Raw genomic sequence first — 10,512 nt, 5'->3', positions numbered from 1 at the left:
CTACACTTTCTCATTCTGAACTTCTAACGTGAGTGGGAGGGGTGTGGCTTTGTGACAATGATCAGTGGTCCTCTGTAGCTCAGCTGGTAGAGCACGACGCTTGTAACACCAGGGTAGTGGGTTCGATCCCCGGGACCACCCATACACAAAAATGTATGCACGCATGACTGTAAGTCGCTTTGGATAAAAGCGTCTGCTAAATGACATATATTATTATATCAAGAGCAGCTGCTCACCAATTTGACAGCTTCAACACAGTTACACCGCCAAAACATCAGGTATGCGGGTGTCGACTATTGCCGGTTAATGCTTGATCTGATTGAATTTAGGCACTTTTCATCCAGGTTTTCCATGCATACAAAAAGTACCAAACTCATAAAAACATGGGACCTCCAAACTGTGCTGTTGTCTCAGGCTGGTGATTATCAGTGACCATATCTTGCACATAGCTGCCATCTGATCAAGGAGTTTAGATGTAGGCCTATGATTTCAAATACAACTCTAAGGGCACTGAATGGTTCATCATCCTATATTACCAGTCTACATATACAGCATCAACAAGTGCAGACCTTCCCTTCTGGACCTTCACTCAAGGAAAAAGACTCAACATTATGTACCAGAGACAGGTGATGACACAACCTGAGACCATGATCAACTGGCTGATGAGTTCTCCCTGAAAAAGACTTGCTAGAAAATATTGCAGTGCTCTACCCAGTGTACTAAATCCACAGCACGTTTAGTGAAGACACTAAAATGACACAGAGCGATATCAAAATAGGTTAACAATAATGTTACGTGTGTAGCATGTAACAGAGTGAGTTGCAAGAAGAGTGCACTGGGTCGTTATAACTGTAACTCAAAGAAATGCCTGAGCATATATCACAAGGCAAATAATACTTAGATTCTTCAGCACACATTATGCATACATTTAAAAAGCACTTAAAAAAAGATTGAAACAAAAGCATGACAACAGTCAAGTGGTTATCTTTTCAACACAACCAGGTCATTTCCTTTAAGGAATGTTACAGTGAAGAAGCTCCTCCCCCTCATCATGCCTGCTCCACCAATCCGCTCTCATTCCTCATCACTGAAAAGGATAATAATTACTTATGATAAATAATAAAACTGATAGCCCGAAACTAGACGGTGCTATAGAGTAATCATAGCCCTATCTCTACGTAACCACAGAAACATACTATCCATATCTTGCATGGAGCCTTCACTGAGCTGTCCCCTGGACCACCCTATCGGGGTCCCCAGCTCCGGTCTCCTCTGCCCCGCTGGGCTCCCTGGGCTGGGTCAGGCTGTCCATGGCCGAGAGGATAGAGGAGAAGAGGTGCTCTGAGTGGGTCTCCAACGCCCTTGACTGCCTCTCAATAAGACCAAGCGTCTCTTTCAGAACTGGGTGACATAAGAAGCGGAAGAGAGAGAGGGGAGAGAGTAGTATAGAGATATAAATAAAAAGAGGAAGAGGAAATAAAAGAGAAATGGGAAACTTTAGTGGTACATTTGTACAATCAACCCACTAAGATTCCTTCCTGTTTGCCTGTGACACAGTTTGGAATGAGAGAGGAAAAAAACAGAGCCCCAACACAGCTCTCTATAGTCATGGATGCATGGCCGCATTCTCCTCACACAGCGTTTCCTCTTTCGGTCAGAGGAGAGTACTGTTGGTATAGAATTACCCCTGACTGCCAGACCTCTACAGTATGCAAGTGTTAGCTGTTGAACTGACCCGTATGAGACCTGAAACAAATAGACAAGCTCGCCACTGTTAGCAGACAATAAATGTTACCCTTGGATCAAGGTAGCATTCACACAAACATGTAAGCTAATCATGTAATGTAATTTGAATTTGGAGTCCTTTAAAAACACAGGCAACGCCCACATCAAGAATCTCAGATGTTGCTGTGTCACGCAATTAATTTTACTCTTCCTTTAGTAAAGGAGCACAAGCATATTTCAGCATTCACAAAGGGAAATATAGTACAGGGGGGTGTTGGCCTCATCGTCTTCTTTCAGTAAAACACTTCCACACCCTTTACTATGAAGAAGTCTGGTCTGACAGGCTGATCTGCTTGAGGGGTCATTCCTGTGTGAAGGAAGCCTCATTTGTCTGACCTAATAATCAGGGTGGGTGACACCTGACATACAGTAGGTACCAATGAAATAGCTGCAGGCAAAGAGAAACTAGTCAGTGATGGAAAGCTCACCGGGAGAAGTGGAGGTCATACAACCCAGGAGAAGCTCTCCAGTCTGCAGAACAGAGGTGGTCAGAGGCTGGTGGGCGTTTACTTCTCTCTGAAACCTCTGTGGAGGGAGAGGCAGGGGAACGAGAGAGAGGGATTGGGGTGAAGGAGACAAAGGGAAAAACAGAGGGAGTGGGGAGAAAGAGGCAAATAGAGAAAGAAAGACAGCAAAAGAGAGAAAGGGGCAGAGGGGGGTGATTAATTATAAGGCACTTCCCATTCTCCCAAGATACAATGCCAAGAGTTATCACCTTTGAACAAGGACGTGTATTGTACAACCATAGACTTACATTTAGAATTGATTTATAGGATCTCTGTGCGTACACTACTGACCTTATAATCCGCCAGTGACGACTTGACACTCTCGATGTCCACAGTGGGTGGAGCCAGCACCTCCATCCTCTCCACCACAGTGTACAGCCATTGGATGAGATCCTCCAGGTTAGAACAGAAGGTCTGATGGGTAAACAGGTTGCCAGTCGCAGAATTAATATCAAACTGCACCACAACCGTTTGTTACTGGATTTGGATGTAATAATATTTAATAGAGATGAGACCTATGTACTGTGCATGTATTATGCGATATACCATTATCAACACATTGCATTGATTGTGTAATGTGTATTGTATTTCATTGTGTTGTGAGGTACTGTATCATATTGCATTGTACTGGTAGCAGTGGCACACCCTCGTCATTATATTGCACATAATAAAGCAATACCTTTAGCTCTCTGTCCTTACCTGGATGTGCTGCATGAGGGACTCCCTGTGCTCCTGGTCCCCCTGTCTCCCCCTCTGGAACTCAGGCAGGGTTAGTCCACTCAACTGGTCCACCATGGCCTCCACCTCTCTCAGACTGGCCCTGCTCACTCCCCTGCCTGCTACCCCAGCCTCCATCCTAGAACCAGAGCTTCTGGCTGCCTGGGAGGACTCCCCACTATGGACCACTTTAGAGACTAAAAGTGTTTAAAGTCAAACACATGCTAAGTTGAGAAATATTCCAAATACAATACAATTTAAAAAAGCCTAATGAAATGCTGCCACCAACACATACCTTTATTAAAGTATTGAAGTGCTTCAGAAACGGACACCTCTTTCTGCTTCTCCTCCTCATCATCCTCTCTTTCTTCCTCCTCATTCTGCTCCTGCTCTTTTCTCTCCTCCTCTGCCTCCTGTTTCTCAGCCAGGGTCATGGAGGACTGGACGGAGGTGGTCCCCCTCTCCAGGGACTCCCAGCTGGCTGTGACAGGCTGGTTGAGTTGGGCCGTTACCTCCCTGACCTGCCGGGACAAACCCTGGAGCTCCTCCAACTGCTCCGGGAGAGGCCAGAACTCCTCATCCCAAGCCCCCCCTCCGAGGCACCCTGGCTGGGGAAGGATACTGGTGGTGCGGATGAACGTGGTGGAAGAGGAGGAGGAGATGCCGTGTTGGCGGTAGCGACCTTCCCAGCTACGATGCAAAGGATTTAGACCACCACCTCCACTACAGTCCAGACTCTCCACGGATAGACCAAGAGGGTCCGCAGAGGAGAAGGGGCTACTGGAGAGTCGACCATCAGAGGACTTGGGGTGTGAGAGCCCATGCAACTCAGATGACCTCTGACCTATACCCAGCATCCCCCTCTCCCTCTCCCTGGCCCTACCCGTCCCCGCCGTGCCCCTCAGAGAAAAGTCCAAAGCTGACAGGCTGGTGGAGCTGCAGAGGCGGTCCAGTTCTATTCCCGAGTCCTGGAGGCCTGGTTCTATCTGGATGAGAGGCCCACCCCCTGCATCTGAGGTATCCCACCCACCCACCACCCTACCTGGCCTCAGGGGGTAGGTGTAGTCCAGGAGGGCTTGGTACTCCTTATCAGGGTCCCAGCTCGAAGAGCGTCGGTCTGGGGAGGGGGGTAGGGAGCTGGGAATGGCGCAGGCCCAGTAGTTGGCCTGGTGGGGGGACATGGTGTGGAGCGCAGGGTTGGAGCGTCCCTTGGAGTAGCCCACTGAAGGGCCTACGTTTAGATACGTTTCCCTTCCTCCTCCACGTGATTGACAAACTTCACCTGCATCCACTCTCAGCTCTGTCCGTCTCTGTCTGGACGGGCGCGAAGGGGGGATGTAGGGGGGCGAGAGGGGGGATAGCAGAGTGGAGGTCCACTTGGGGCTGAGTGGAGTAGAGATGGTATGGCCCTCCAGGGGTGGGCTGGAGAGGCTGCGTCGGCCGGGCCTGCTGCCCAGGTACGATGAGCTGAAGGTGGGTTCTTCATGTGACAGCCAGGTCCTGAGGTCTGACACCCCCAGGGAGGTGCTGAGGTCCTCTCTGGAGGCTGAGCAGGGTGTGATGTTGGCCTGAGAGGGGTTGCGGTTGTCTGGGAACTTCTGTTCAGCCCATCTGGTCTGGAACTCGCTATGATGGTGTGCTTCATTACTGCTACCTTCCCACTGTCGCTCCTATGGTGATAGAATAGGGAAGGAATAGGACATTAGGTAGAGCTAACATACAATGTGGTGTTCATTGCTGTTATTTGTACAGTAGTAGTAGAATTTGTTTAAAATGTGCAGTCAAAGGTAATCTAAATCTAACGTTGTTGTAACACTTGTCATAAGTCATACAATAGTAGCAGTCAATGCATTTGTTAGAAAGCTTACGCACTCCCATCTCACCTTTTCTGGGTGCTCCTGTAGGTATGATTTCTTTAGGATGGAGGTCTGCTGCTCTGTAGTGGTGACCAGCGGTTTCCTCATAGAGTACTGCCTCCTGTCACTCATATACCTGGAGGTGGGTGCCATGGTAACACTCTTCCTGGGACCACCCCGGTCCCTGTCCCCTGTCCCCCTCTCCCTGTCTTTGTCTTTGGAATGCTGCGTTGTGGTTGTCCCCGTCCCAATCCTGATAGACTCTGGAATCCGGGTCTTCCATTGCCCACTGCAGCCCTTGGACTCCATCGAACAGACGGATGCTGGGAAGGCCCTGTCAACTCCCAGTGCCATGGTTACGGGGAGAGGCCCAGAGATGCATCATGTGTCCAAGGCGGCTGCTGAAATTGACAGCAAAATATACATTTCAGTCTGTAAACAGTTGTTGAGATGTAAACCAAAGACACTTGTGCTTTACTACTGGTACCACTATCTGTTGTGTGGTCAGGGTTGGTAGCACAGATAAGAGGAGGAAGAACACTGCCCTTTGTCCACTTCTGCAGTATACCTTATATTAGCATAGCTACAACCAAACAGACCAGCCATATAAACACAAACATTTAGCATCCATCCAGCTAGAGCCGTCAGTCAAGTAATGCTGAAATAACATATGTAAACCATAATCTTATCTGTATTCGTCACGAAGTTGAATAGCTCTCATAAGCTCGATTATATTTAAATGATAGTGAGATTCCATCCTGGACTCATTGTGAACCAAAATTATTGTAAATACAATTTCAAACAGACAGCTAATGCTCTTTGTGTGTCTGGGGTGTTGCGCTCCCTCTAGCATCCTCCCTGCCGGTTTGAGTATGTCTTGTTGACAATTTCACGATAACGGAATTACGCTGACTCAGAATTTTCCCTTAAAAAATGTATACCAAACCAAAACCATTGTTTTCAAAACCAAGTTTAACAAACCATACGACTCTATGCACAAGGGCTACTTTGAACAATTTACACAGACAATTTAACAAAAACACATTTATTGGAAGAACTTTGCAGATGCAAAGTACGGTAACAGAATGACGGTAAAATCTCCCTCCGTTTTTATGCGACCACGTTTTCCAAAAACTCTTAAATGTCTGCTCTGAATTAAGATTCAAAGGTGTCTGCAGAAAGAATGGGGTGTCAGCTATGACATGACATCTTGAGTTAAAAAAAATATATTTTGGTTATTGAACTACAGTAAGTGAAGTGGATTTACACCCGGTAACAAAATTACGGTAACGGAATTACATCATGGGTCCCTGATCTGTACCACACAGAAATGCATAATTATGGATATGAATGTCACTTTCTTCATGGTGATGTACCCTGAATAGGTACACAAAGGTAGAAATAGGCAATCTCATCCTTTGCATATATGGGTATTATTCTACACACTGGCTATTATTCTAATGAGCCCCGCCCCCAAACCAAATTTGGTTGGTCCGGACCTAATCTAAACCAATCATAGACATCTATATTTCACAAGTTTGGACATCACAGTACAGCCCAGTAGAGTACAGGACAGTAGAGTACAGTACAATATACCGTACTCTACTGGGCTCTACTGTACTGAAATATCCTCTACTTTTCTTCACTCTACTGTGTTGTCCAAACTTGTGAAACATAGACATCTACGATTGGTTCAGATTTGGTCCAGTCACCAATCATGGACGTTTATGTTTGGGCCAAATCAACATCCATGGACGTTGAAATCAAGGCCAGGGCAGACTGAACATATTTCAATGTCCATGGGTGTCCGGTGACAGTCGGTGCTCAGTGGGTGCGGATGCTGGTTACAGTAAATGGAAAGAGAGGGGGCTCATTACATTTTACATTTTAGTCATTTAGCAGACGCTCTTATCCAGAGCGACTTACAGTTAGTGAGTGCATACATTTTTCATGGCTCATGGATGTCATTAAGAGCCGGAAGAGGTAACATTAACTGAGAGAGGCCTTTTCTCAATTAGATTTGCTAAACTCCCGCGTCCTCTCTCCTCCGTCCTCTCTCACCTCCTTTTAAAAAAGGTCAAAGGTAATCAAGGAGAGGCGGCGAGGAAAGTGAACGTAGACTTTTATGAAATGAGAAGCACCTTCTCGTGTACCATCAGGCAAATGACATTTCCAGGGGTGGATCCCAAAATAAATGTGTAAAGTGATTTGTGCAAGAATTGTATAGATAAAAAGGATAAGTACAATATTGTTTTTAAATGTGTGCATTCTTTTTTCCTCCAGCAATACAACATCTGATTCAAAGGGGGTGTGGCAGATATCAAACTCTTCCGCGGTAGGATACACTTGTTCTTCCTCGTCAAAAGGAGGCTATCAAGGATGGGAGGACCGTCTTCCGTTTGCCTACTAACGAACTGACACACTCCGCAACCACTTATCGGTTTCCAGGTCACGGAGGAGAGAGGACAGACTTTTGCCCAAATGAGAAAAGGCCAGAGAGAAGAGAGAGGGAGAGAGGCAGCGAGAGAGGGAGGTGTTGTCCAGACTGTTCACATTCTTGCTTTGACCACCCAGAAGACAGAACAAGAAAGAAAACAAGCATGAGCTGAACATAACAGTATGCCAGTGGAAGGGAGGACAGTAGTAGGTGAACCAACTGCGGTTTGTGACTACTATGATTTCGCATTGTAGCCAATTCAAATGCAGTAATTCCGTAATGGATTTCTTTGCAATTCTGTTACCGATTTGGTAACAGAATTACGAGTTTTAATCACTTAATAATTCATATACAAAAATGTAAATCAGTAAAAACACTAACTAATTGGTAGGTCTACCTTTACTTGTTACTTCTGTGAACCTTCATTATCCTCTCTCAAAAGGGTGAGAAATTAGGTAATATCTTAATATCCTAGATAATATCTTAAAGATGTGGGTTTTTGGTAATGGAATTACAAGGCACAAGGCAATGTTTCTTAAACTTACTGAAGGCAAATAATTTCTCCAAAACTAAATATAAAAGTGTTGATATTAGTTGGCAGGGGTCTTTACTTCAACATTGTGTTTTGATGTATTTCTAATACTTAAGACTTTTTATGTTAGATGTTTCCTAAGACACCTTTTCCATCTGTTTGACCAGAAATCAAAGCCACATTTTAAGATGGAAAATGGTTGGGAAATGTATTTATACCTTCATTTCCAAAAAATATAGACTTAGCTTTCATTTGACACCCAATTTGATATGCTCCTGTGAACTTCACCTGTTGGTGCTCATGGAAATGACCTATGGCAAACGACTATAGAGTGTCTCTCTAGAACACTGATCATGAGGGTAGTGTCAATCAAAGCTTAACTACAGAACAAAGACTGACATAGAACACACAGTCTGCCACATTACCTTCTTTGTTACCTTTATGCCTATACTACAACATATGATATCAGTGCAGAAAAAAGCTCCTACTGTGTTGTCTGAATACAACGAAAAATACACTTATCAATGTAATCAAAGTTAATTTCTTACCTCTCTCTTGAAGCTGCCACTGATCGAATTATTTTAGCCCGCTGTACTTCTTTGTTACTCTCATTTGAGGAAGAACAGTTGTGGATACTGCCCTAGCAACAACATGTTTGCCTTTACTCACAGATGGCATAGGTATGCTCATTGAATTACTGACAATGTTGTTCAAGAGCCAATGAGTCTTCTTGTAGCTTGCTTGCCATACTTTTCTGGGAACAAGACTAGTTTTCTTGTATACATTTCTTATTATAGACTCAGCCATATAGTTCTTGCCTGGTAAGACTAGATGTCTTTGGTGATATAATTTTATTTATTTTACTGGATAATCTTGGACACTCTGCAGCTGTGTGTTTGAATGTGTTGCTCAATGATTTTCCATCAGTCAGGGTATTTATACATAAACTTCAAACATCAATTTAGAGCCAAGCTGTCCTGGCCTTCCCTTGAACATACAGTAACATGTATGCCTTGTCCAGCCCAAGATAATGAGTCCTTGTGGGTTGAATGCTTGGCTGGCTACCGAAACTCATCACTCTGGTCAAACGCCATGCCCACAAACATTTATTCTCCGCAATGAGTCTGAATTTGAGTCCCACCTCAACATTTTCTAGAAGGCAAACACATTCTAGCCGTTTTGATTGGTTCCAGAAACGGATGGGTACAAAGCAGCGTTTTGAAAATTCGTCATTGCCTTTGATATGCTGATTAGTTAGAGACGATCCCATTGCTGATGACTTTGTTTTGTACAACACCCCCCCTTTTGACATCAACACAAACGACTTCAATGATGGCAGTCTCTGACTGAAGTATGTAGCGAACATAAAACTGCGTAAGAATTCAGTTTGCGTCGTCAGGCAAGTAGAATGCTTAGAAAACTATCACTCTAGGAGTCTAGGCCACTGACTTCTACGATGACGTTTAAAATTTGAAATGAACTATCCACACAGGCAAAATTCTGTAAGACAAAGGCCCTAGTTTATCCTAGGCAGCCGCTAGTGCGATCTAGCGCCCACTAGCGGCTGGTTAGGCTACACTAGCTATATACCTCTAGAGAAACCCGTGACAACACATTCAAAATAATTCTCAATGTAAACTATAGCTTTACTCTACAGTGTATAACGAGGCTACTTGTTTTTCCTTCTTCAAATAGCCTATTGCTATCCTCAACCAGTCCTAAAATGACATTAGCAGCCCTAGCCATATATTAACAAGTCTTCACTCCACGAGAGGCTCGAACAGAACATACCTTCTTTCTTTAGCGTGCGCGTCTGTTGGATGAATGTATGCCAACTAAACTTGTTGCAATGGACTCATTCTTACGGCAACATTTGTTTCACCACATCCCTTCTTGTGACAAAGATACATCGGCAAAGGAAATCGTTCAATTGTAAACAGGCGTGGCAAACGGAAGAGGCTGCTGCTGCTAATCTAGCAAACCGTTCCCAGTCACAGGCCGTAGCTAACACTACCCCCTAGTGGGGCCACATCTGTAACAATTACTGTAGTTCCTTAATTTTAATTATTCTACGCATTAGTTTTTATTTTCACATTGTTCACAATATTTCATAATTTAATATCACAACTGGACTCAATACTGGTCAAGAAGGTCATATTGGTGTGCTGGTATTAGAACACTCATGTTATCTCAGTTTGTTTTTAAAAAAATCGTTAATACAGCCACAACGAATCAGACCATCGGCTACAGATGGCTCCACTGCATCAATACTGAACAAAAATATAAACGCAACATGCAACAATTTCAAAGATTTGACTGAGTTACAGTTCGTATAAGGAAATCAGTCAGGACATTGCTTACATCCGCTATGACAGGCTCATTGAAGCCTGGAAGGGATGAGAGAGCCAAGCCTATGGGTTCCTAGCTTCAAGCCTGCAGCACACACACTCACACTTACACACACCAATTGATGAATGGACTGCTGAATGTATATATTTTTTAATCTTGCTTTGTTTGCGCTTTTCCATGTTATGTCTATCTCTGATAAGCTACCCAGGAAAGGGCTGAAAATAGCCCATATTAATATATGTAGCCTTAGAAATAAGGTTCATGAAATCAATAACTTGCTAACATCAGATAACATTCACATATTAGCCATTTCTGAGACTCACTTAGATC

At 44.3% G+C, this 10,512-nt stretch overlaps 1 protein-coding gene across 2 annotated transcripts; it reads right to left on the bottom strand.

Moving 5' to 3' along the window:
* Nucleotides 1-162: 162 nt before the first annotated feature.
* On the bottom strand, nt 163-9,818 carry LOC121553363 (centrosomal protein of 68 kDa). Of its 2 annotated transcripts, XM_041866411.2 has the most exons (8): nt 9,625-9,818; nt 4,892-5,265; nt 3,304-4,678; nt 2,991-3,205; nt 2,583-2,705; nt 2,214-2,310; nt 1,197-1,401; nt 163-1,087 (listed from the first exon to the last, which is right to left on the bottom strand). In XM_041866411.2, the coding sequence occupies exons 2-7, from the start codon at nt 5,216-5,218 to the stop codon at nt 1,220-1,222; spliced, it is 2,319 nt and encodes a 772-aa protein (XP_041722345.2). In that variant the 5' UTR covers nt 5,219-5,265; nt 9,625-9,818; the 3' UTR covers nt 163-1,087; nt 1,197-1,219. The 2 variants fall into 2 exon arrangements, with proteins under 2 accessions (XP_041722345.2, XP_041722343.2); XM_041866409.2 differs by having other exon boundaries at nt 163-1,401.
* Between the last annotated feature and the right edge of the window lie 694 nt (nt 9,819-10,512).

Source organism: Coregonus clupeaformis, chromosome 37 (genome assembly GCF_020615455.1).
Source record: "Coregonus clupeaformis isolate EN_2021a chromosome 37, ASM2061545v1, whole genome shotgun sequence".
NCBI lineage: Eukaryota > Metazoa > Chordata > Actinopteri > Salmoniformes > Salmonidae > Coregonus > Coregonus clupeaformis.
The sequence above is the reverse complement of the archived record's forward strand: the minus strand, read 5'-3'. Positions and strand labels throughout refer to the sequence as shown.